This window comes from Pleurodeles waltl, chromosome 5 (assembly GCF_031143425.1).
Source record: "Pleurodeles waltl isolate 20211129_DDA chromosome 5, aPleWal1.hap1.20221129, whole genome shotgun sequence".
NCBI classification, from domain to species: domain Eukaryota; kingdom Metazoa; phylum Chordata; class Amphibia; order Caudata; family Salamandridae; genus Pleurodeles; species Pleurodeles waltl.
In genome coordinates, this window is record NC_090444.1 from 615,532,611 (window position 1) to 615,560,319 (window position 27,709).

Here is a 27,709-nt window from a genome sequence, read left to right on the forward strand (position 1 = left end):
TTCATTTGGAACATAACTATGACAACTGTTCCAGGTTTGCTAGTTTAATTGCCCCGGGTGTGCGGCCTTCTAATATAAATAGAGCTGTTGAAACAGAAAGTCATCAATCTTTAAATTGTTTACTTGCACTCAAGGGACTTTTGATTTCTACATTTATCTCTCATGAAATCTGACTGCCGGTTGATATAGAACCACTTAGTATGTTGTTTAAAACCTGTTTTTTAATCACTATCCATGCACTTTGTTTTTTTTTTTTAACCAAGACTTTTTATCTATGTATTAAAGTCTCGAAGTGTGGATAAGCAACACGCCGTTGTCAACTATGATACCTCAAATGATGAACACTTAGTGAAGGACTTGGGCAGCTTGAATGGGGTAAGGTACTCCTACAACTTAAAATGTATTTGCTAGTTCCCATCTTGTAATCTTACATTTAGTGCTCTAACGTATTATTTTTGTTTCTAGTTAATGTTTATTGGTGACGTCAAACACAATCATTTCAAACCTCCAAAACATAATTGTACACGAGTCATAATAAATTGAAGTACATAATAAAATTATCTAGGTAATCAAACAGTTGTATGGTTGGGGAGGGATGTCTGTTACCGCAGATCATGGTCTTGTTGATCAGTACAGCATCTAAGCTTATTCAGTGTCAGGAAGTTGTTTTAGAGAGTAATCGGTTATTATTGTTCATAATTTTTACTTTTCCATAGCCATCCCTTTTTTTTGATAAACACATTTTTATTTGTTTTATAAAGCATTGGAAAGAACTTTAAGTAAAGCAGGTAAGCACAGCAGTGGACAATTATAGGGCAATACTTTTTAGCGACAGACCACCCCGATAGACAGTTTGAATTCAAGTGTGGATCAACCATAGCATTCAGTATAAATTTCAATACCACTTTCCTGTTGTTATCTTTTCCCCATTTCATGATCATACGACCATCCATCCCCCCCAAATTTTCTCAAATTTCTGGTGGCAGCCTCTAGATTCATACACCACTTTCTCTCGGTTGGCGCACCAGTCTACGCCCCTTCGCCACTTTCAGATTGATGGGCCCTCGGGAGAGAGCCAGGTGGCGGCAATGTCTCTTTTGGCTACCAACATGGCCATGGCAGCCATGGCTCGCTTCACCCGTGGACCTCCCATCTCCTCCATTACCCCCAGTAGGGCCAGTTTAGCAGATTTCTGAATCTCCTGCCCCAGGGTGGCCCGATCTCCTGGAATACCCGGCCCCAATATATCTGTATCACTTTACAGGACCATACCATATGAAAGAAGTCGGCAGGGCCTCCCCCACACCGTGGACAATGGGCTGGGGAGCGTAAGCCCGCCCGGTACAGTCTAGATAAATAGGCTTTGTGTAAGTAGTAAAATTGGATGGTGCGGAGTCAGGCCGACACTGCCAGTTCCCTGGGCGCCATCAAGGCCTCCCTCCACTCCGAGTCCTCTAAGGCACCCACCCATGACTCCCATTTTATTCTGGTGGAGTTCAGGTTTTTTGGGGAGTTAGTGATTAAAATTTTGTATATTTGGGAGACACCTTTCCCCATCAGATTGCCCATGAGTAGTTTTGCCTCAAGGGGGTTAAATTCCGGTAAAGGGCTGGTGGATGGTAGGTGAACCCTCAGGGCTTGTCTGAGCTGGAGGTATTTGAAGAACTGTGTCTGAGTTCATTGAAAGTCTGTTTGCATGTCGTGGAAGGATTTCATAGTCTCCCCTTTCCACACGTCGCCCACCAAGGAGGTGCCCAACCGATCCCAGTCCGCGAATCCCTCTAGTGATGCTGTTGCGCTAAGCCATTTTCCTGCCCATAATGGGTTCTGGTGTGTAATAGTGGCGTTCCACTGAGTGTATCTCAAGGCTGCACGCCATGCCAGAAAGACTGTTCTGGTCACCTCCCCCACGCCTTGTGGCGGGGCTCCCCATACAGTATTCCCAAGAGACGTGGGAAACCCATGTTTTCAAGTTCCACTCAATACGTCAGTCTCCCCATCCCCTGTTAAACCAGTCGTGGATCACTATCAGTTGGGGGGCTAAATGGTATAGGTAGGGATCTGAGGCCCCCAGGCCTCTGTCGTACGTACCTTTCTTACAGTGATGTGACGCTACTCGGTGTCTGGTGCCCTTCCACAGAAATTGACCCATAGCGTTTTCGAGAGCTCTAAACCACTAGCGGGGATTCGGCAGGGGGAAGTTCTGAAAGATATATAGGAGCCGTGGCAGGACCATCATTTTGAAAAGGGCTACCCGGCCCATTACATTTAGTGGTAGGGTTTGCCAACTCTGCAGATCAGACTTGGTGTTGTTCAATAGAGGTGTCAGGTTTTTGGCCCATGCCAGTTCGGGTAGGGTGGATACCCAAACTCCCAGATATTTGACGCTGAGCCGGCGTAACAGTATTGAGTTCTGCCAGTCAAAGCAATCACGTGAACTCGCCAGCCGGACCAGTATTGACTTAGTGGGGTTTACCCTCAGTCCTGATGCCCATTCATAGCGTCGTAGAAGACAGAGGCTGCGTGGGCCTGTTATGTTAGAGTCCTTCATGTACAGCACAACGTCATCGGCGTATAGAGCTATCCTGTCCTCTTGGGAGTGTCCCCATTTCCATCCACAATACACCGGGTCCGCTCTGATCATCTGGGCCAGGAGCTCAATGGCCAGGACAAACAGGAGGGGAGACAAGGGACATCCTTGTCGTGTGCCCTGTCGAACTTCGAACGCTGAGGATAGAGTTCCATTTACCTGTACTCATGCTGTGGGGTTGGCATATAGTGTCTGAACTAGATGGCAGAATTGTGGACCCAGTCCCGCCCGCCATAGCACCAGGAGGAGAAAGCCCCAATCCACTGAGTCAAAGGCCTTCTCAAAATCTATGAGTAGGAGGGCAAGGTCTTTATGTATTCTGTGGCGTTCGGCCAGGGCCACATGTAGGCGACGGATACAGTGTTGCGTACTGCGATTGGCCATGAATCCACATTGGTCTGGGTGGATCAGTTGTGGCAGAACCCTCTTTAGATGGTTAGCAAGGATGGTGGCAAAATTTTTTACTTCGGTGTTGATCAGTGATACCAGTCTATAGTCAGCACAGTTTAGAGCCACCCCTTTTTAACTGTGCTTTAGTAAATACCGATTATTAGGAAGGAGGTAGCAAGAGTTATTCTGTGGTGTCAAGCCAGCTTCCTTGACAGAAATGTTCTAATGTTCTGCTGTTGCCATATCCTTAGCCCCTGTTCCTCTTCCTCCTTTAGCAAACACAAAAATAAAAACGAAATCGAAAATAACTAATGAAGTAAAACAATTAATTAAAAAAAATCCATAAATTATTACTCTTTATAAATACGCAATCTGTGAAAAGCAAATTAGACATGCATTTTAACAGTTTGGAGTTGCAGTGTGTGAAGACAAAATAGTGAATTGAGGTTGTTTGTGTAGTATTTTGATAGGAGCAGGTGATGTGCGTGGAGAGGAAGTGAAGTATTGTGTGGAGGAAGCCTGGTGTAGAGATGGTTGCTCAGGGGTGTAATGCAGGCCCCTGCAACACCTGTGGCACATAGGGGCCCCTCAACCCATCAACGGCCCCCATTTTTTCTAAGGCCAACAAATATCTGTGAGATATGGGAAGATCATGGACCCCTCATCGCATTTTGAAGGGGTGTGGCATCACTTTGCTATTCTGCAGGGGGTCTACCTTTATCCTTCTTTCATTTGCACCTCCGCTGATCCTCCTTTGGCTTTCCTGCATCAATGGTGAATTGCAGAAAAAGAAAATAAAAGGTCAAATTTCAGCAAACAAAATCTAAGCAGATGGAGTAATTAGATAACAAAATGAGAGACTACCACAAATGCTTTTGAACGGATAAAACGTGGTAAAATAAAGACGTTACATTTAATTTGATTTAGTTATGTTCTATTAGGTATTGGGGGTGCCCTTGATCCAGATAAACAACAGATTTTTTAAATATTAAGCATCCATTTACTTTTTTTTTCTGGGCGTGGTAACTCTGAATACTTCCTGACATTTATAAACTGTCCTTAAATTCCATTTCTTCCTTTTCCCCCCTTCAGGATTGCAAATGGTGAGCAAAGGTTTGAGCCTAGGTGCGGTAGTTGGGCACTCAGCCATTTCGGCCATTGCAGAAACATTGGCAGGATTTCTGTAAAACTCTTATTTGGCACATCCCTGCCTATATGTGGGATCATGGAACCTGTTTTAAAAAGATAGCATTTTCTATAACACTGAATTCTTTAATATATTCACATGCTTGAATCATTCCCAGTCGTCAGTTTGGGAATCCTTGGTACATTAAAATACCAGCATACAGTGTTAAAATGGCCATAGGCCTGAAAGGCATTCTTTGTTTAATAGCACATCGACCTCATTTGAAAGAATCCAAACTTCAGCCAATGAGGTGATACCGTAAGCTCTCCTACTCCCTCTAGAGGCCTGTATAGCTCAGATTTCTACTGCTTGTTGTGTATGAAGGGTCCCTTGGCAGAACTCTGCTCTAACCTTTCAGTGAACTGTTACTGTTATTGAAATACCCTGGATTTGAACCATCTCTATTGATTTTTAGCACACTAGTACTGTAAGTTGTTTTTAGCGAAGAGTTTGTTATTTTTTGGGGCCAGACAGATCTTTTGACCTAATAATCAACTTTCGCCATGGCTGACAGAGCGAAGAAATCTCTTTAAACCTTGTTCATCTTGTGGACACATGAACGTTTACACCAATGTTCTCATTCTCTGTGTAATAATTGCCATTATCCAACTCATAAAGTATCATACTGTGAAATATGTAAGACTTTTACAGCTAAGGTTCTTAAGGACAGAGGGAGGGTTGGCATTATAACTAATGGGTAAAGAGAATTTCTCTCCTTCTAGGAAGAAGCCCCTTCTTCTGGGGAAGATTTTGAAAAGAGGGCCTCTCCAAGCACTTCCACGAAGGCAGCTCAGAATAGACTTATATAGTTTCCTAAACTTGACTTGTTTGGTACAGCACTTGCAACTACCTTCTCAGATACTAAGCATGGATCATGAAAGCATTCCACTAAAGACTCATTGTCTGCACATACACTAGAGCGCAAATCTCAGTCCATGAAGGACCAACCAGAGATCAAGATGAAAAAATCTTTAAAAACCCAGTCATCAACCATGGAGACCTTCTCAATGATGTGGCCATCAATTACACCATTCTTCAAGACAACACTGTCGCTGATGGCGCGATCTCTGACATCAAGACCATCAATGATGAGGCCATTGAACAGCGACCATGTGTTTCCTGTGTTGCCATCTACACTTTGAATAGTTTCCAGTTTGATGACGACTCCATTGTTGGTAAACTCACTGAAGAAGATTCAGTTGACATGAGTAGTATCGTTGAAGACAACCTTTCCTTCGATGATGAAACCATTAATGACAACAATAACGTCATCTGCAGTATGGTCGACAATTGGTTTATTGGGACCCATCTCCCACCTCCAGCTTGATCACCCCCTCAAAGGACATCTTCAACAATCTTTCAATTCTTCAGCATCATGATCACCAGCATTTACAGCAAAGTCAGTCCATAACCAGACTTGACAGACCATGGCTAGCATGTCCTGATCTTGTCCAAAGAACCTATTATAACTACATAGCCAGTCATCACCCCAGAAGAAAAAACCACCACAGTGCAGTCCATCTGCCTGGGGACTCTTCAGACCTCCTGTCCCCACCGCGACGATTCCAGAAGACTAAAACCCATCAGTGTCATGGTGACACTCATTCTGAATGCCTCCACCTCTTCTGAGACCTTTCCAGATTCTTGGAAAAACACAACTGTCGTCCCATCCTGTGGAAACCCTCAAAAGTCTCTTCTCTGTGTGGCAACTACAGACTGATTATCCTGCTACCATTCCCAACCAAGGTCTTAGAGAAAAACATCAACAGACATCTCACCAAACACCTCAATGATCACCAACTCCTTGACACCACTCAGTCTGGCTTCAGGCCCAGCCACATTGCGGAAACTGCCATCATTGCCACCACGGATCACTTCTGCATGACTCTGGACAGAGAAGACAAAGTAGCCCTCATCCTCTTAGTCTTCTCTTCAGCATTTGACACAGTCTCCCACCCCATCTTCATCTAACGCCTACATGACATCTGAACCCAAGGACATGCAGTTCGAGGAGTCTGCTTCTTCTGTGACTGGAAAAACCCAATCAGTCAGCCGGGCATCACACACCTTAGAGACTGGCAACCTCATTGGGAGAGTTCTGCGCTATTCTCCCTGAGCCCGACCCTCTTCACCTCATACATAATCGCTTTAGCCATCATTATCCGCTCTCATGACATTGGTGTTCTCTCCTGCGCCAACAAAAGACAACTCATTTTCTCCCTCACAGACAAGACGCCAAGTACCCGTATCAAGTTCAATGACTGAAATGGCCCACTAGATGATGACCAGCTGTCTAAAGCTGAACACTGACAAAATCATGATCTTTGGGTCGAGAACATCACCAAGGCACTTCTCCTGGTGGCCAACAGAGCTAGGACTAACACCTACCCCCACCACCTGTGCCAAGAACCATGGAATTATCGTGAACAACAAACTCAGTATACCTCCCAAGTCATTATGCCACTGCCTCATGCATCCATACTCTGAAGATGCTGAGGCTCTAACTCGACACCCAGAAAACCCTCACATTTGCCCTGGTCACAAGCAAGCCAGACATCGGGAGCTCCTACTATACGTGGAGCAACAAAAAAATTCCCAGAAGGCAACTAGCCAAAAGGCTGCAGACTATTCAGACTCAGCAACCAGAGTCACTCTCAGCCTCCCATGATGCTCTCGCATCCATCATCTGTTCTTTTTGCATTTGTTGCCGTAAGTGGGAAGGGTATGCTCCGACGTGGATTCTGTGCTTGCTGTGCAAACAGATTCAGGCTAACCCGGGGACCCCCACTAAATCATTATCAGAATCTGGGGACCCCCCACTGGGTCATTACTGAAAGCTGGGGACCTAATCTATTAATATTATTTTATTTTCTAAGCAGCTGCGGCCCCCTGAGGAGGCTTCGCGGAGCCCCAGGAGTCCTGGGACCCCAGGTTGGGAACCACTGTCCTAGACACCTCCTCTTGTTAGGACAGATACTTCCTCAAATCCCATGCATAAGGAAAACCAGATTCGGCGTTCCAGCATACGCCTTCATCACTTGTTAAGTGTGGAACGACATGTCACTACAAGTAAGACCCTCTTCCTCACTTCTTGAATGCAGGAGGAAGGTGAAGATCTGGCTTTTCGATTAATCCCACTAGGACTGTGTGGCTAGACTCCCACCTACCCATTGCCATGATATCCTCCTGCATGATAGTGCACTCTAAAATCTGTGTAACATAACTTTACTACCAGCTCAAATTCTACAGTAAAAGAAAGAGGATGCTAGTGACATTCCAGCACAATTGAATTTAAGATATGTCCCAGATTTTGGCGACACAATGGATAAGAATTGATCCTACTCCGGATAGGATTACCAGCAGGATTATATTCCCCAAGCTTTTCATTCTTACATGCCACCTAGACATTAAAGAAATCCTGAAATAGTCCAAGTGCCATAGTCTGTTGCCTTTTTGTCAATGTTGCAGCCGATGTTCGACAGTTTCTAAAAGCTCATACTGCAACATCCGGTTAATAACCCTCAATTTGTGTTACCTACTGGACCCATTCTACCACCTCATCCACCTGCTCCTTTCTCAGCTATGCTACCTCAGCAACCATTACAACTGCCTCTTCCTCCACCACCACAGAAGTAACCTCCGACCTGTTCATAGACCACTAGTCCCACCAACTTCTGAAGACTTGGATGATTCCAATAACTCAATATGTTGTGATATATTTGAAAAGGAGGGTGAACTTCCACGAAATGATGTAGGACAAGATGTCCTTACGTCGTTATCCCAAGGCAGTTGATGATATGCCTAATCCACAGGATTCAGCAGAAGATATTTCTAGATTTCATTTCATTAATTAATGGAAAGATCTGCCAAGAAATTAATTCTACCAAAGGTGTCTGTTGACCAGCAATGTTTCCATTACAACTTCAAATAGCGGCCATGAAAGTCGATAAAATTAATACCAATTTTGGATTTTGTTTGGTTGGAAGGCCTCAAGGTAATGCAAACACCAACTACAGTTCCAGCAGTGATACTGCATCTGGAGGCAAAGTATAAAGCCATGGATTGGTCTCCAGCTTGCCTAACTGGGCACACTAACCGGATTCAGTAATCTCCTCATCAGCTCAGAGAAGAACCAAGAACTGAGTCACACCATCCTCTGGTCGGCCAGACGAGGATAGTAGATGTATTGATAACTTGGGCTGAAGAATTTTGTCTATGTCAGCAGCGTCTATTAAGACAACCAATGCTCTGGCAATTTTGGGATTTTTCAGGAAGGTTATTGACGCAGTAAAGGATGCCTCAAACACAGGCTTTTGTCAGGTTGCACAAGGAACTGTATTAAAAAGACAAGGCTGGCTATAGTTCAGTCATTTGTCCTGAGATACTATCCAAGATTCTGGACATGCCTTTTGATGACCTTACTCTTTTTGGTAACCATATTGATGAGGCTTTCCGAGTTATTGAAACTGACATTGATAATGCCAAACCTTTAAGACTTTTACAGTACTGTAGTTTTACATTGACTAATTTTTGTGGCTCTCGATGATCACAAAGTTTCAGAGGAGGATTCAATTAAAATACAGGTTATGGTCATACATCCTGTCCCCAAAGACCATCAAAATACGCTCAAGGATACTCCTCCAACCATTATCAGAGGTCGTCTTGTGGGAGATCTTCAAGAAGAAAGACAAGTTCCTCTCGATCATGCACAAATGATAATCCGAAGAGAGCTTGAATGTCTGCCCTTCTCTCCCTCTTCCTTCTGGTATTTTGAACCTCAGACAAAAATCCAGTTTTTGAGTGCATTAGCCCACATGCAGTTGGGAAAGGTTTTTCCATCAGCAGAAAGCGTGAGCAAGTTCAAACTGTAGCAAAGAGTCTTTCTATGAAACTGTCATTCTCAGTGAGACAATAAAATCCCTCCTGGGTCGGATCGCATCAAGTATAGATGTTGTTCCATTTTGTGGGCTCTGCATCACACTTGTCCAGCGAGAACTGGTCTTGCAATGCAGATAGGCCGAAGGCTCATGGAGAGATATGGTCAATGTCACAAGGTGACTGAAGCAGGCATTGCTGTGGTGGAGGCTCCCAGCAAATCTAAATTCAGGGCTTTCTTTGTTGCTTATAACAGAAAGGATGATACTCACTGTGGATACATCCATGGACGGATGGGAAGCTCATCTGCAAGATCTACCAGTGAGAGGTATCTGGCCAGAAGAAGAGAGAATGCTTTACATCAATGTATCAAAACCCTAAGACATACGTGTAGCTTTACAAGCATTCTTTCCCAGATTAGGAGGTCAGCCAATCATAGAATGAACAACACGGCATCTACATTCTACATAGCCAAACAAGGAGTAACGTGATCCAGACTCCACCCAGTAGAAGCTCACCTGCTGTGGAATGTAGCCATTTCTCAAGTGAGTGACATCGCTGTAGGACACCTGCCAGGCTGCTAGAACGATCAGGCAGATGCTCTCACTCTCCAGCTTTTGGATTGTCATGAGTGGGAACTCCACCAGAACTAAGTGGATCAGAAATTCAAATGATGGGTTGAACAATGAGGGATCTCTTTGCCACTCCAGACAAAAGCAAATGCCAGTGCTTTGAAACCGATATTGGCATCCAGAGTTGATGGGCAATGTCTTTTTGTTAAGTTGGTCCAGAGTCTTTACTTGCTTTTCCTCTGTTTCCCCTCATCCCCAGGGTGTTGAGGGAGGGGAAGATGGATCCTTGTAGTCTTATCCTCATTGCTTCTGCGTTGCTGCGCCAATAATGGTACAGCATCTCCTTCATGTTACCAGCACATCCAGCCATTCTTCTGAAAGTGCATCCGAGATCCTCTTCAGACACCATAGAGAGATTCTGCACCACGATCTCAAGTCCCTGAACTTGACATCATGGTACCTGACCACAAAGAGTTTGGCCATTTGGATCTACCACAAATCTGTAGAAATATTCTGGCACAGTCTAAAAATCAAGAAACTACAAAGACCTACAACTCCAAGTGAAGGCATTTCTGTGTCTAAAGCAGGATAAGGGCCACCATCCATTCTGAATAAAACTGTCTCAAATTGTCCGGTATTTGTTGAATCTGGCCAAAACTTGATTTAAATAATCTTCGGTCACGTTCGAAATGGCTACAGTTGCAAGATTCAAGAGAACTGAGCTAAGATCATTGTGAGGATTTGGGTGTATTATTTGTTTTGGTTGTGCTGCCTTACTCTGCAAAAACTGTCTTTGGGCCAGCAGGTTCTTTTGTAAAACCTCATGCTCAACCCTGGGTAGCTATGGCTCCAAGCAGCAAGACTTAAATAAAGGAACTAGAGTAAAGCATTTAAGAGTACCAAACAAGAAAATAAGAAAGTCACACAACACAAAAGAAATCAGACACCAATTAAAAAAAATAGGTTATATTTTTATAAATGTTTAGAGTCCAAAATGAACAATATCTACCACAGGATTCCAGAGATACAGAGTTTAAAGAAGACCTATATCTTAGTTTAACCAAAAGCAAGTATTGGTAACTGTAAAGTTTGTAAACTTTTGAAAAGTTTGCAAGAGCTGTTTTTGGCTACTATGGCCTGACTGAGGTGCCCAAATCCAACAGGGAGAAGGTCATGGGGCCACTAAGGAGTATCGGGACAGTTACCTGGCCACCAAATCGTTCTCCAGTTCAGGTCTTAAATTTACAGCACAACCGCTATAGATTTTAATGGAGTGGTCCTGATACAGCGCATGCAAGAAATGGAGGATGCTGAAGGAAGCTCTGGATGCTATGTGGTCGATGGGGATGTCTTTTGGTTGCTCCTCTGTCCACTGAGTCAGGTGGGGTGACTTTGGCTTCAGAAAGTGGAGTCCCTCAAAGTCCTCTTTGAGCCACTTTAATAGTTGTTCCTCCTCCGTCCACTGGGTCAGGTAGGGTGACTTTGACCTCAGAAAGTGACCCTCAAAGTCCTCTTTGAGACAGTAGGACAGCTGCTGCTGGGCTACCGGCCTCCATCCACAGCGGGTCCAGTGATATCCTTTAGTGGAGGTTGGGGTCTCTCTTGGGTGACTGAGTCTAGATGCGGACTAAATTCCCGGGTGTAACAGACTGATGCAAACTTTTGGCCTTCGACGACTGGTTTCTTGTGGCGCCAGCAGCAGTCAGCGATGATTGTTTGCGCTGGCATAAGTCACTGCAGCTGCGCGTCACTGGCTCTGGAAGTAAGGCACAGTAAAGCGAGCAGTACCATCTAATACAACCCCACAGTCATTTGACGCAGTGAACATTTGACGCGAGACGCCGCAGAGAGGCTGGAGAGTTGGAGTCTCGCTGTTGAGCGAGGCAGGCAGTGCGACAGGTGGCTCTCCCCACGACCTGCCAGGGGGAAACGGGCCGACTGAAGTGGGCAGCCCGCGAAGCCAGCACCAAGGGAACAGGGCTGAGGCTCCTGTCTGTTCCCGGCGGGAGAGGCGGAGGCAGAGCCTCGTAATCGAACGAGGTAGTATGACCGAGCGTGCTCCTCTCCCTAAGGCTGGGGTCCGGTGGGACGAATTGGGCAGATTAAGTCAGCCAGACCGAGGAAGCTACCGCTAACAGGGGAGAGATCATCGGGCCCATGGAGCAGTGATGCTCAGGACCGGAAAGTAGCAGGGCCGTTCCACAAGGCTGCCGTTCATACTAGAGGCAGCTACATAGTCACCGGCAATGAGGGAAAGCGGCAGAGACTCCCATTGCGCACCCACGGGGGAAACATCCGAGCAGCACTCAGGACGGAGTAAAGAACCGGCTCGCGCAGAGGCTACAGGTCAGGAGGACCGTGGCGTGCAGTGGCCAGAAGAGAGCCGGGTAAGCTGGGTGCTGAGGGGAGACTGTATCGCAGGCATTGAGGCACTGTGGTTTGTTGTTGTTTCTGGTCTTGTTCCCTGGCTTATTACCTATTTTTCTACTCCTCTCCACGTGGCCCTGCTCTGTTGAGCTTCAGTCAGTTTGCGTTGCAGTAGAGCGGTAGACTTGAGGCCCAAAGACTGTGACTCTTGGAGGTCCAGGGGACAATTGTACTCTAGAGTGCACCAGCAGGGCGCAGCAGGAAAAGCTGCATTGAGTGCTGTACTAGGTCTCTGTGAGCTCCCAAAAATTTAATTTTTGAAAGCAATTATTGGTCTTCTTTGAGAGTGGACTAAGGAGCAATGCAGAATAAAAAGGAGTAAAGGACCAGAATTTAATAAAAATGACTTCTAAACGCATGAGAAGGAGCAGGTCTTTCCTCAGCCGGGCTTGTAAAAAAACTAAATCAAATCCCTTAAGAAATAAGGGTATTCATCATTTGAATGTAAAAAGGTTGAATTCTATCCTCCCGTTTGTCCAAAAGGACCCACATGAGACATCAGTTGATAAGGGAGGAAATCATCTTGGTACCAACAATAATATCTCTCAAGGTTCTGATGTGGGGAAGGAACTAATTCCTTTTATGGATTTCATTAGTGGGGCCCACCAAGCTGTAATCTGAGAATTTACCCTCCCCGATATTGAGTTGCCCGGCTCTAGAATTGTTCCTTTCCTCCTTTCCATCGACACCCATAGTAGTTCAATCTAATTCTTGCTCACCCATGCTAAAACTTTTTATTAGCTCCCCATCGGACCACTTCCTCTCGGATTTAAGGACTTCAGAAACTCCGGACCTTATTTGCACTGGGAACTTTCCTAATTGTCCGCCGGATCAACATATAGTCCTTTCTGAATCCTTTAAGTGGCTTGAAAGAATTATTTAGTCGATATTGGAACTCCTTGAAAAATCTATTAAAAAAAACTCTGATCACACCCAAAACATCCTAGTATCTATACTGAAGGTTTTATTAGCAAAACAAAACTTATGACGAGTTGGCTAAGGCGACTGTAAAGGATGTATGTCAAATATTGGGACTAAACATAAATGGTACATGTCTGCATTCCTGGACTGTTGGAGATTCGACGAACATAGGTGATATGCCCACCCATTCTGATAAAGGAACCCAGGCGGTAAAATCACAGCTGGATAAAGCAGTTCCCATGCTATTGAATCCTGCTTTCCAAGAGAGTATGGTGTATTCTCTGGACAACCTTTTTTCCAGCTCAAGTTCAGTGAGTAATACTCCTCTGGTGGTCCAAGGTGCTCGACAAAGGGAATTCACCCTAAATCCTTGGGCGCTCCATTCCCAATTGTTCTTCCTAAAGATCACTCTTCCTCAAAGCCGACCGAATTGAATGGAAATGAGATCAAAAAGGCCAGTAAAACGATCAAGATAAGAGGAAAAAAAGCGTTAAAAATGGAACTGGCGAATCACTAAAAAGATGGTGAGGAAGGTTAAGTTTGAGGAGAGGGAGTACGTGGGATCTACGGATGTTCAGGATCAGGTCCCTACAATGGAGTACTTTTAAGAATGGGGCTGCAGAGGTGTTTCCTTTTACACAGCTCGTGCCAGATATGGATTTGTTGCAAGATCACCTACAGATTGATTACCTGGTGATGCCATATGGCGTGTTTGACACAAATTATGCAATTTTGCCATGTAACGCCTCATTAAGAGCTCCTATCTCCAGCTCAGTATCGGACATTCAGAATGTTGGAGAAATATCCAGAAGGGATAATGACTTAATAGGCACGTGGAGTTACCGGCTAGCCTAGAGTTTTTGACTATATTTGATACTCATATAAGCCTAAATCGATCCTTTTTACTGAGTTGTTTGTTGGAAATAGAGGAACTCAAATTAATTGAGAGTAGCGATATTGTGTGGGTCTTTTTTGATCACAGTATAGGTGGGTGCAAGGCAAAAGCTTGGTTTACCTCTAAAACTGTTATGAAATTAATCTTGGTCAACTGTGCTCAACTACAACGTAGAGGTATAGATGTTTTGCTAGTTTGGGATAACTTAATGCATTATGGTGGGCAGTATTCTTTTTATGATTTAGGTTCCTCGAAAAGTAATTTGAACTGGGGGGGGAAATGTCCATCATCCTCTGGCGACATTGTGCAAGTTTCTTTATTCCAGGGTGCAAGGGTAGTGAAGGTTATGGAAGGTTCCCCCCCAACAGGTTACCAGTCCCAAACATGAAAATTGGAATTGGTTGGCGGGGACTTTGAATAGGACTCAGGCGAAGGGTAAGTTGACTCAGTCAAATTACTACCTCTGACCTCTCATTGGTCTCTTGGAATGCCGCAGGATTAGGGAAACACCTAGGAAAATTAAATGTAATTTGTTCATTGAAGGTTGATTTGATATGCATTCAAGTGACCTGGTGTTTAAATGATTTTTCATGCCTTGGTTACATGGTCCTTAGCAAAAAAGCCCAGCCCACAGAAAAGGGCATGCAAAAGGGGGTATAGCTGTGCTTTTAAGCGATAGATACAATTGGGAATGTGTTAGTTTTCCTGCAACTACAAACCTTTTTTAAATAGTGCAAGTTCATGAATGTGGGGAGAAGATTAGGAAATTCCCTTTGATTATCGTAAATGCATATATTCCTCCCGAAAAGGAATCCAATATTATTTTTCAACACATGCTTAACCTTTGCCTTAAGAAATTTCTCTGAGTTAATTATATTGGGGGATCTAAATTGCAAAATTTTGAATTCCTCGCTTCATATCTATTGTGACCCAGAAAGGGATAAGGTGTTGAATATCCCGCCCATCTTATTCCCCCTGGAATCAGGACAGATAAAAAGGGACACATTTTATTGAAAGGTCTGAGGTCCTTTAGCTGTATTATATTAAATGGGCGTTCCTGCTCAGATTCACCGGCAGCTTATACTCATAAGTCCCCTATGAGTAGTTCTATTATAAACTATATTTGCACTTCATATAACAATGCTTAAATAGTCGAGGACAAGGTAATTATTGATACCACGTACAGTGGTCATATGATTCTAAAACGCACCTCAAAAATTCAGCTAGTTGCGGTAGATCCTTGGTCCATAAAAGGCGTAAACTGTAGCATTAATGGGGAAAAAAGGAGAATGTATTGGTCTACAGCTAAGATAATATTGTTGAAACCACTGTTTGAAAATATTGTGGGAAATACAGAGGTTTAGGAAAATATTTTGAGACACATTATTGCGTGTAACCAGCCTGAGTGCAGCATTACTTCACAAAAAAAGCTCAGTTACCCATTGTGAACTTGAATAGAGAAATTAATAAATTAGTAAGGCGACAGCTAGAGTGGAAGTCTATGGAAAGGAGTAAGAAAATATCACGCCTTATGAGAAGAAGATTGCAAGTGAAACTGGCCTTCTGAAGAAAAGAAGCGGACCATAGGTGGATCACACGGAGGGAAGCATGTGCAACAAGAAACTCTAGCTATTTTTGGGCTATTATTTCTGAGGGGTGCGGAAATTGCAAAACTCCTTTTGCCCACCCGATAGCAGGGGATGACTGGAGGCTGTATATTCGGACCCTTTATGCTGAAAATCGGGTCTTGGACCCTGGGAAAATGGTGACGGCATCAAACTGGGATAGAAAAGTGGTCAATACGGGCTCACCCTCTGTGTCTGAGCTATAGGGGATTATAAATTCAGTGCGCTCATCAGGAGCCAAGGTCCCGATGACATTAATTAGAAGAGGGTCTTTGCTTTGGGCAAGACTTCTCCACCCAGTATTTTGTGCCTGCTACTCTCAAGGTAGTATCCAGGACTCTTGGATGGGTAGTATCATACCCCAGAATATAAAAAGGGAGATAGAACAGTACTTTTAAACTATTGTCAGATTGCCTTGTTAGATGCAACGGGCAAAATATTTGCAAAAAAATATTTTAACACAATTAACTGAGTGGTTGGAGGAAAATGACATTCATCTGGTAGAACAGGCAGGCTTTAGAAAGGCTCATAATACCCTAGGTAACATCTTAATAATGCAAACAATAATTGATAAATATGTCCAGATTGGGGGGGGTAGTGGTCTATGCTGCTTTTATCGATTACTTTACCGCATTTGATTGGATGGACAGGAAGATCTTGTGGTGGAAACTTCATGAGCTTGGGGTTCCGCCTTGCCAGTTACGATTGGTGTTAGCCCTGCATTCTTTGACTTGGTGTAAAATCCTTATGGGTGGAGAGAAGGGCTTGTCTTCAAATTTTCTACCAAAAATGGCATGAAGCAGTGCTGCTTATTGGCTCCAATGCTATTCGCCCTATACATTTATTGACCTCCCCAAAATCCTTAGGAGTGCGAATGGTTATGCACCTGTGGTGGGTGACCGACCCATCGCCTGCCTATTATATGCGGATGATATAGTTGTTTTTGATCTTACCCCGAAATCAAAGTCTGGCCGCTCTAAATTCTTACTCTGTGAAGCACCACTTGAGAATTAATACATCTAAGCCCCAGATGGTATGCTTTACAGGGAAAAAAACAGAAGAAAAAGTTGTTCCGCCCGGTTCCTGGGGCAACATAAGCTGGAACGGGTAGATGCATACCGGCTTCTGGGGAAAATCTTTTCGGCCACGATAAATTATCAAGATCACATTCCCAATAATAATAGTAAGGCTCTCTCACCTGCTCAAGGCTTAGTGGCTTTTTTGAATGCAAACGGTAAACGCCATTTTTCACGTCTATTGTGTGTCTATCGGGTCAAGATTCCAGCTACCCTTCTGTATGCGATACAATGCATAGATATAGATAAGTGGGACTTCTGTGATAAGACAGAAGGCCGGATTCTAAGACGCTTGGCTTTCTGTAATAATTCAGCCTCTGGGGGCAGCTCTTAAGCTTGAATTTGGCATTAAGAGTATTTTTGTGCTGGGCCTTGCGGCAGTGATCCGGAGGGTACATTGCCTCATCCACAGTGAGGAATCTACACTGAGAAACCTGGCTTTTAAAGAAATCTTAAATAATTTGAGAGGAAAATCCAGTTTTTTTTTAGAAATTCTACTCATGCTATCCAGCTTCTTGAGCTTGACCCGGACCTCATTACCTCGACTCCCCTTATAATTCTAAAAAAAATCTTGAAGGAGGTGTCATGGTCCAAAGGCTTTAAATGGATCTTGAGTCATGCCTCCCTAAAAGAGGCCTCGAGAATTTAATGAAGTCTGTGTCTCCGAAAGTGGTTCAACCTTACATGACTTAGAATCTCCCACACAGTGTGAGGTGATTTTTAATACTGCTTAGACTCAATAGAGTGCCTCTTAGGGATTTAATCTCAAAATGGGACGGTGCTACTAACCCTTGTGACTTGTGTCAAGGTGGGGTACAGAATCTTAAGCATATTTTTTTTGATGGCCCAGTTTTAGCCGCTCAGAGGAAATTATATTTGAAACCCCTCTACCTGCTGTTAAATATTACAACCCATGGAGAGGCTTTAGATTTATGCTATAAGCCCCCTAACGAAAGATTTTGCTTTAGGACTTTTACATTTTTTTTCAAACTTTCCTACAGTTATATTGATTTCTTGTGATCAGATCGCCTTCGGGCCTTTGTGTGAAATCAAATACAATAGGGATTGTAGGGACTTTTTAATATTTTTTCTGGGGCTTTGAGGGAGGAGGGATCTCTCAACCACCCATAAGATTTTATGTTGTCCTGTTTATAAAGAGAGATTTACCAGAAGACGGGAGGGAGGGACTTGACCCTTAATCTCGCTGAGCGGGGATTTTTAGTATTTGAGTTTGTAGTAGGAGGGTACATCCATTTAATCTCAGGATTAAATATAGTTATTTATAGAAAGTTCTCATAATGTGTGAAGTATTTTGGAAAGAATTGGTGGTATGGCGTTTTACTTTTTTTTCTTTTAGGAAATGTATTAATTTATTATATATTTTATTGTTTTGTATCATTATACATGTGGATCTCTTTGGAGTTCCAAATCATGATAATAAAATAAATTGAACTGAATTGAATGATTCTTCAGAAGTGACTACAGACTTGCCAGTTTGGCCTCTCAAGCTTTGATGGCCCTTGTGTTAATTCCAGGGGATCAGCCGAATGACCCTTGGAGTCACTTCTTTGGTCTGGGGCTTGGGTGCACCTTTTCCTAAAGCCAGGTGCCACAGGCACATTCCTCTCTTCGTGAGCCCGAAGTTCAGCAGGTGCAGTGCAGCCTCTCTTTGCCAAGTCCAGGGGTCAGCAGGGCAGTCATTCTATTCAGTCCTTTTTTAACATTCCGCTGTGATCTGAGGTTCAGAGTGCCAGGGTGCCATATTTGTTCCTTGGAAGTGCCCTGTGGGGATGATGCAGTCACTAGCCAATGGGCTACCAGATCCCATGCTACTGTGTTGATGATTTTCCGACTGTGTGTGGCATTTAGTCCCCCCTCACCCCCTCCCCTGGGTGTGTGATTGCCATTTGCCCACTAAAGGTGGATTTTCCTTTGCACCTCTCTCTTTGGGCTAACACCCTGAGTGGCTTCTTCTTCAGAATGAGGGAGGTTGTGTAACACCTCACCCTGTAGCAGGTAATCGCTGTACCTAAGCCTGGGAGTTGTACATACTACTTGAACTAGCAGTGTTAGCACTGCCCTTCCAGTCTGAGTGGCAAGTTGAAAACAGTTTTGTACTTTGTTACACACAGGATGGCACGATCAGTGCTGCAGCCTTGGGTGGACACTCTGCCTTACATATCCTGGGTACCATATACTAGGGACCTGTAAGTCAGTCTCTGCCAACTGGGTGTAGCTAATTCGAAATACACTTTGTAATGGGTTAGAACGTTGTCACTGAGGTCTGTTTAGCAGGTAGCGGGACACTATAAGTCGAAAAACAGCCCCATCAGTCCAATCATGTGGTGTTGGACATGGAAAAAGAGGGATTTCCTTATAGGCATCTACTCTGTTCTCCTAGTGAATAATAAAGCAGTTTATGAGAGGGATTTTTAGAGCATTCCCACCTCTTCCACATCCTCTGGTTCCTTAGAAACTTGATACTGTCCTCAGTCAGTTGATACTACTTTTTTTATGCCAATACATAAGGCACATTTGAAATTTGTCTCATGGAAGACTGCTCTTCTCCTGGCTTTGACCTCTGCAAAGATAGTGGGAGAGATTCAAGTGTTGTCCATAAAGGAAACTTCTGATGGATACAACTACCTGTGGATTCCTCACCTCATGAATACTCCCATGGCGCCAGCATTCTACGGAAATCTTCTTACTAGTCTCTGCACGTCGACGAGGACGTCACTGTCTCGCACGCGACGCCGTCTGACGTCATACAGGCAATAAGAGGTCCTCGACGACGTGCGGACGTCAGTTCCCTTTTTTCCGTGCATTCGAAACGGTTATCTTCGAGGGAGCAACTGTTACTCTTGCGGTTACAGTGTGTATCTTGCTGCGTACTCTTTCTCCGTGGAAATAATGTCGCAGAGAAAGTCTGGATTTAAGCCTTGTCGTGAGTGTGGAGGCAAGATGTCGGTGACGGATCCTCATTCCGATTGCCTTTGGTGTTTGAGCTCCGACCACGACGTCTCGACTTGTGATTCATGTCAGCACATGAATCCGAAGGCCCTTAAAGAACGTGAGGCGAAGCTGTTTATGGCCAAGTCAAAGGAGAAGCATCACAAGAAGTCTTCTCCAAAACATCGGCGTCATCGAGACTCCCGGCGCCGTAGAGAATCTCGGCGTCATTCAAGGGAGGCTCGTTCCAGGTCTCCGGATCGGCGCCGAAAGACATGGGAGGTCAGCCCCACGGTGACGCCGCATCCTTCGACGCCGTTGCCCTCTCCGGCGTCACCAACTTCGCCTGGACAGGCGTCGGTGATTGAGGTATTGGAGCCTCAAGTGTTTTCTCCGGCGCAGACGCCGAGGCCGGAGTCGGGGTCGCCTCCGAGACAGGCACCCCAGTATCCGGCTTTTCCCACCCCTGGAGCCGATAGTTCCGCATTCTTGAATGCGATGTATGCCATCTTCCAACAGATGGCTCCAGGGGGTGCTCCGGCTGGGCCTTTGGCCTTTTCTTTGGGTGATCCTGCGCCTCTTCGGCCGGCACCCTTTATGCCCTTTCTCCCGTTTGGGAACGTGGGCTCGGCGCCAGTGTCGGCGCCGGTGGCCGCTCCGGTGGCTTCAGAAGGATTGGCCCCGGGGATTTCCATCCCGTCGACGTCGGGATTTCGGCCTGTGACTCCGGTGGGTCCATCTGCTTCAGCTGCTCTTTCGTCGGCGCCGAAGTTACATGTGGCGCCGGACGCGGCGTCGGTGGCTTCTGAAGATCGGCGCCGATCTTCGACTTCGGCGGAGGCATTGTCGACTCCGCGTATTGAACAACGACTTCATTCGAGGAGACGTGCTCTCCGGGTACTAGAAGAGCAGGAGTACCAACGAGCCCTAGAGGAAGGAGAGCTAGAGGACTCGGGTGATGGGCTGCGTGGACTGGAGTCGGCCAGTGGGCTGGACACTTCCCCTGAGTGGGACCTTTCGTCCCCGGGGGAATATACTGAGGAAGCTGCTTCCTTTCATACAGTGGTACGGAAGGCAGCTAGTTTTTTGGACCTGCCTTTGCCGGTGGTGGAGGCAAAACAAAACCTTTTGACGGAGGTGTTGCATCCGGCCTCAGCCGCGGCGGAGCCTCTGTTACCTTTTAATGACGCTCTGCTGGATCCGGTTTTAGAGGTGTGGAAGAGGCCGGCATCTTCCCCAGCAGTTCACAGAGCCGTGGCCAGGAGGTATCGGACGGCTCCAACTGATCCTGGTTTCCTATCTAGGCACCCTACGCCGGAGAGCTTGGTAGTGCAGGCCTCCTGTTCGTCCAAGTCAGCGCCTGGTTCTTTCCCGACGGTGCCTGGGGACAGAGACTCAAAAAAGCTAGAGGCGCAGTCGAAGAAGATTTTTTCGTCCTGCAGTCTGGCGTTAAAGGCCACTAATGCGACCTGTATCCTGGGGAGGTATATTCATGCTCTGATGGATGACATCTCCTCTTCGTTTACAGAGCTTCCCCAGGGTCTTTTGGATCTTGTCTCTGATGCCCAGGCTGCTGCGACCCAAATTATCCAGACGGGACTGGATACCACCGACTCGGTAGCCAGAGCAATGGGCACAACTGTGGTGGAAAGGAGACAGGCCTGGCTCCGTAACTCGGGCTTTTCGGCAGATGTACAGTCCACATTGTTGGATCTCCCGTTTGATGGGGACAAACTGTTTGGGGCTAAGGCTGATTCGGCCTTGGAACGTTTTAAGGAGAGCAGGGCCACGGCTAAGTCGTTGGGACTCCAAGCTCCTTCTTCCACGGCCTCTTCTAGATTCTTCAGGAGGTTTCGTGGATTTGGGCGTGGCTCTTCCTCCTCTTCCTTTCGGGGAAGATATCAGCAACCTGCCTCTTCCCACCCCTATAGATCTTTTAGGGGGAGGGGTAGGGTCCGCACCAGGGGAGCCTCTCAGCAGCACTCTGCCTCTTCCTCATCCTCTGGCGGGGTGCAGCAGGGGAAGCAGCCTTAGGCTTCCACCATTTCCCACTCACTCCTCTCCTGTAGGGGGAAGATTACAGCATTTTCTCACCAAATGGGAGACTGTTACGTCGGACACTTGGGTTCTCAGTGTTGTGGGAAAAGGCTACACCCTTCCCTTTCGGGAGTTTCCGCCCCTCATCCCGCCCCGCCCTTCGTATTGTTCACAAGAACACCTCCTGTTGCTAGAACAGGAGGTAGAAGTCCTCCTTTTAAAGGGCGCGGTGGAGTTGGTCCCGGAGCAGGAAAGGGGTCAAGGAGTTTACTCAAGGTATTTCCTGATTCCCAAGAAGGATGGTCGTTTGAGACCAATTCTGGACCTGAGGATCTTGAATTGGTTCCTCAAGCAGGAAAAGTTCAAGATGCTGACCCTAGCACAGGTGCTTTTGGCGTTGAACATGGAAGACTGGATGGTGTCTGTCGACTTGCAGGATGCTTACTTTCATATCCCGATACTCAAGTCACACAGGAAGTATCTCCGGTTTGTGGTGGGATCGCAACACTACCAGTTTGCGGTCCTTCCGTTTGGTCTTACTTCAGCACCTCGAGTCTTCACGAAGGTGATGTCGGTGGTTGCGGCAGAGCTCAGAAGGAAGGGGATAGCAGTATTCCCTTACTTGGACGATTGGTTGATCAAAGCCAAGTCCCCGGAGCTTGTGTTGCGTCATCTGCAGTCAACAACCCAGTTGTTGTTCGACCTGGGCTTTTCGGTGAACGAGCCCAAATCTCACCTGGAGCCCTCTCAGCGCCTCCTGTTCATAGGGGCAGTACTGGATACAACATTGGGTCGGGCCTTTCCTCCGCCTCAGCGGATTCAAGATATTCAGGATTTGGTTCCAATGTTTCGAAATGGAGCGGTAGTTCCAGTCCTCAAGGTCCTTCGTCTGCTCGGTCTTTTTGCCTCCTGCATTCTGTTGGTCATGCATGCTCGCTGGCGCATGAGGGCTCTTCAGTGGTGCCTCCGAAGGCAGTGGTCTCAACACAGAGGGGATCTAGAGGGTACTGTCAAGATCTCCAGAGATGCTGCTGTGGATTTGAAGTGGTGGATTGCAAGCAACAATCTTTCACAAGGAAAGCCGTTCCAGCAGTCGCCACCAGTGGCCACAGTCATAACGGATGCTTCCACTCTAGGGTGGGGAGCTCATCTGGGGGATCTGGAGATCAAAGGTCTTTGGTCTCCAGAGGAACAGATTTTTCACATCAATCTGTTAGAGTTACGGGCTGTACGTCTGGCTCTCAAGGCCTTCCTCCCTTCCCTTCGTGGTCAGTCGGTACAGGTCCTAACGGACAATACTACCACGATGTGGTACATAAACAAGCAGGGAGGAGTGGGGTCGTACCTTCTCTGCAGAGAAGCTCTTCGACTATGGTCCTGGGCAAAGGACCATCGGATTTGCTTGATAGCAAACCATCTGGCCGGAGTCTTGAACGTGCGTGCGGACAGTCTCAGTCGCCACTTCTCGGCAGACCACGAGTGGCGTCTCCATCCAGATCAAGTCCGTTTAATCTTCCACAAGTGGGGGTTTCCTCGGGTAGATCTGTTCGCCACTCGAGAGAACGCGCATTGTCCGTTGTTCTGCAGCCTTCAGTATCCGATGCAGGAAGCGTTGGGGGACGCGTTTCAAATGACCTGGTGCGGCCAGTTGCTTTACGCGTTTCCTCCCATACCCTTGATTCCTCGAGTATTGAGGAAGATTCGCCAAGACCGGGCTCTAGTAATCTTAATAGCTCCGGATTGGCCAAGGAGGGTGTGGTACTCCGACCTTCTCCAACTCTCAACGTGCCCGCCGCTCCGTCTCCCTTTCAGGGCAGACCTCCTCTCACAGTCGCAGGGGCAGGTTCTACACCCCAACCTCCAGAGTCTGCACCTACATGCCTGGAGATTGAACGGGGCAACCTGAGTTCCTTCTCTCTCCCGCCTGAGGTAGTGGATGTTATATTAGCGGCCAGGCGACACTCCACTAAATCTATCTACGCTAATAGGTGGTCTAAATTTGTTGCGTGGTGTGGAGAGAGGCAGATTGATCCTTTACATGCTCATCTATCGGACGTTTTGTCTTTTGCTCTATCTCTGGCGCAGAAAGGCTGTGCAGTGGCTACCATTAAAGGTTATTTATCGGCCTTGTCAGCCTTCATATGTCTTCCAGACCAACCATCTTTATTTAAATCCCCTATTGTTATCAGATTCTTGAAAGGTCTTCTAAATCAATATCCTCCAAAGCCATTCGTTATGCCGCAATGGGATTTGTCCTTAGTCCTGACTTTCCTTATGGGGTCCCCTTTTGAACCTATGCATTCTTGCCCCTTGAGGTATTTGGTTTTAAAAACAGTCTTCCTGATAGCTATAACATCAGCAAGGAGAGTGAGTGAGTTGCAGGCCTTATCAGTAAAACCCCCTTATACAACTTTTTATGGGGATAAGGTGGTGTTGAGGACCAAGGCTGCTTTCCTCCCGAAGGTTGTTTCACCCTTCCATTTGGCTCAGGCAATTACTTTGTCCACGTTCTATCCTCCGCCTCATCCTTCCAAAGAGGAAGAAAGACTGCACCGTCTGGACCCAAAGAGAGCGTTGAGCTTCTTTATCGATAGAACAAAGGATTTCAGGCTGGAGGATCAGCTGTTTATTGGATACGTGGGCAAGAGGAGAGGAAAGGCAGTCCACAAGAGAACACTATCCAGGTGGGTTGTTCTTTGCATTAAAATATGTTACTCTTTGGCAAAGAAGGATCCTCCTGAGGGCATTAGAGCTCATTCCACCAGAGCTAAGTCGGCCACTTCGGCCTTAGCCAGAGGTGTTCCTGTGGTCGACATCTGCAAGGCCGCAACTTGGTCGTCCCTTCACACTTTTGCAAAACATTACTGTTTAGATTCTGAGGTTAGAAGGGACGGCCATTTTGCACGGTCAGTGCTGCAGGATTTCTTGGTTTGACCATTTAGGCACCCACCGCCGGGCGTGGTACTGCTTTGGGACTCTATTCATGAGGTGAGGAATCCACAGGTAGTTGTATCCATCAGAAGAACGAGTTACTTACCTTCGGTAACGACTTTTCTGGTGGATACATTAGCTACCTGTGGATTCCTCACGGTCCCACCCGCCTCCCCGTTGCCTTTATGGTCTTGCCAAGTAATCCTTGAGTGTGCTCCTCTTGGTCTTTGAGGGTGCAATAGATGTATATATATAATATATTTATATATATGTAGGTATATGTCTATATATCTTTATGTATATACTTGGTGTGTGTATATATTTTAAAAGAGAGAGTTTTATATATATATATATATATATATGTACATAAAAAGATTTACAGTTATTCATACAATGTGGTGTATTTTTACATTATAATGGATGTTGCTTTGTTCTTTCATTGCATTGCCTGGTTGTTCTCATGCACGTAAAAAATGATTGGTACTGACGTCCGCACGTCGTCGAGGACCTCTTATTGCCTGTATGACGTCAGACGGCGTCGCGTGCGAGACAGTGACGTCCTCGTCGACGTGCAGAGACTAGTAAGAAGATTTCCGTAGAATGCTGGCGCCATGGGAGTATTCATGAGGTGAGGAATCCACAGGTAGCTAATGTATCCACCAGAAAAGTCGTTACCGAAGGTAAGTAACTCGTTCTTTCCGCTGATTAACAAAAGATAAAGTAATTGTGGGAACCAAACCTAGATTCATACCAAAGGTACCAACTGACTTTCACTTACATGAACCTGTAATTCTCTGACATTTCTTCCCCAACCCAGCTATGACAGCAGGGAGATCATTGCATTCTATTGACTTGTGTAGATGCCTCAAGTTTACATAGAGAAGGCAAAGGACATATGTACATCGCTCCAGTTGTTAATGTGTTTTGGACAACTACAAAGAGGGCATCCTCTCCTGAAACAGGGTATAGCTTGTTGTCTCTCAACTGCATTACCTTCTGACATGCCAGGGCCAAGTGTCCACTCAACAGAAGAGCGAGGGTCATTCCACTAGGAATTTGGCATCAATTGAGGGCCTCTATTTTGGTGTGGCCTTGAAAGACATCTGCTGTGCAGCCACCTGGAAAAGCAGGCCAACTCTCTTGAGGCATTACTGTCTTGTCGTAAACTCAGAAGCTTACACAGCAGTGGGACAGGCAGTCCTGAGAAACCTGTTCTGATAAAGGTGAGCCTGCTTACTGTTCTTATTATGTATTGTAATATGTACTACTTGCTTTTCTGATTCAGGCATGCAAATATATAAAAGATCCAGTGTTGGAGAAGAGATTAGTTACTTACCTGTAACTTCAGATTTCTTACGTTGGTATCTTTTATGTATTCACATGCTATCCTCCCTGATAAGAGGCTCATTCATTAAATACTCGTTTCACCCTTGTGGTTAAAATCTGAGCTCTGGTGGCCTCTAGAATTAGGTGAGCTTAAGCTTCCACTTTAATGGCTGACGTTCAAATTATTTCAAATGAGGTGGGTGTGCTATATAAATAATAGATTTCAGATCTATGACCATTTTAATACTCCAACCTGCTATTTTAATACACCGGAGATTCCCAACTAGACGACAGGGAATGGTTCAAGAAGATACAAATTTTGGAGAACTGAAGTTACAGGTAAGTTACTAATTTCTTGCTTCACTTTTAAAAATAGCCTCCTAAGGAAAATAAAACCAAGTATAATTAAAATAATGCACTTAAAAGTATGACCCAGCACTTGGCCCTATTTCTAAATCCTGGGCTTCGAAGGATCTTTCTTCTCTGTTCCAAAGGGTGAGGAGGCAATGCATTAAATTATCAAATTAATTACAGTGTAACTCAATGGCCACACATTCAGTTCTGGTGACTAACCTATAGTTTAAAGGGCTCTATTTCAGACTCAGTTAAACTTACATATACAAGTCTCAAAATCATAGTATAAATGTACAGAATAACCAAAGGAGAATCAAAATGTTGCACTCTATGAAATGTAACTAATGTGTAAAAGACCACTAATTCAATAGTGATAATGCAGAAAATAAGAAAAAAAACAATTGATGGATTAAATTTGATCCCAGGCTTTCCTGCCTAACCATTTGATCTAAAATCCTAACTATGCTAATTTTCCATCAGGAGAGGTATGGCAGCATGAAGCCAACTAGAAATTAAAGTCCAAGAGAGGTATCTAAGTAAGGTCCGCTCTTAGGTACAGGCAGAGTTAATCTGAATCTTACTGCTGACTAAGCAACACTTAAATCTTGATTCTTCCAAGGGTGATCTCATAGGCAAATACCTTTCCAAGTTCAAAAACATAATCACAAGTTGCCAATTAACGTAATCACAAGTTGCCAATTAACGTTTGACCTTACTGACGTTTCATCGTCGACCTTGGTCAGACCTTGCTCTTGGGAAATTCACAAGAGTTAAACCTGCCAGCCCAGGATACTCCTTGTCCTCAATAAGCATTCATCCTGGCTTTTCTTATCTTCCCAAACAATGAGCTCCCTATTAACCTTTAACTCAGTCTCAGATCCTGACACCTTCAGCTTTTAGAAAAACATTCAAAAAGCAAGCTTCATATCGAAGGTTAGAACACAAGAGAAATACATAGGCCTTCACTTTGGCCAAATCAATTAAGCACAAATATACTTTCAGGTTATATGAATTTTATACTTCTCTTGTGTCGAAATGTAGAATGATTATTAAGAATAATATTTCTAAAATACTATAACATAAACATTCTTTTAAAACAATGCTAAAATATTGCATACATGAGACATTATATTCATCTGTGCACTTGTATGTGTTACAGTGTATCACGTTAAATGAAAGTGCCTCTTCATGTTATATAGGAAAATAACCACCCCTTCAATTCATGTTTAAGAGACGTAATGGCACAGCCAGGTTACACTTTCTCTGAAGTGCTTTCCCCTTGAAGATACAGGGTACATTTATAAGGGAACATCAAAGCAGGGGACAATACCTAACCAAAACAAAAACACACAGAGGAATTTAGGCAGTCCCTCCTTAGAATTCTTGACTGTACACTGAGCAAGTATTTAGGTTGCCCAGTTTTTTTTCGCCTCGAGCAAGGATATTTGAAAGGACGTCTATTTTAGTTTTATTGCTCACTTTCACTTAAGAAATTGACTTTCTTTTATTATTTTTTTCATAACATGATGTTTAAAAGTATTGTCCATCAACTTCA

The 27,709-nt window shown here is 45.1% G+C and overlaps 1 protein-coding gene across 7 annotated transcripts in view; it reads left to right on the forward strand.

Annotated features, from left to right (window-relative positions):
* The window catches only part of CEP170 (centrosomal protein 170), a 556,616-nt gene that overhangs the window by 147,102 nt on the left and 381,805 nt on the right, over nucleotides 1-27,709 (forward strand). For all 7 annotated transcript variants that reach the window (XM_069234469.1, XM_069234471.1, XM_069234466.1 and 4 more), the window contains exon 3: nucleotides 286-375. In XM_069234469.1, the coding sequence (XP_069090570.1) occupies nucleotides 286-375 (90 nt within the window). The remainder of the gene's footprint in view (nucleotides 1-285; nucleotides 376-27,709) is intronic.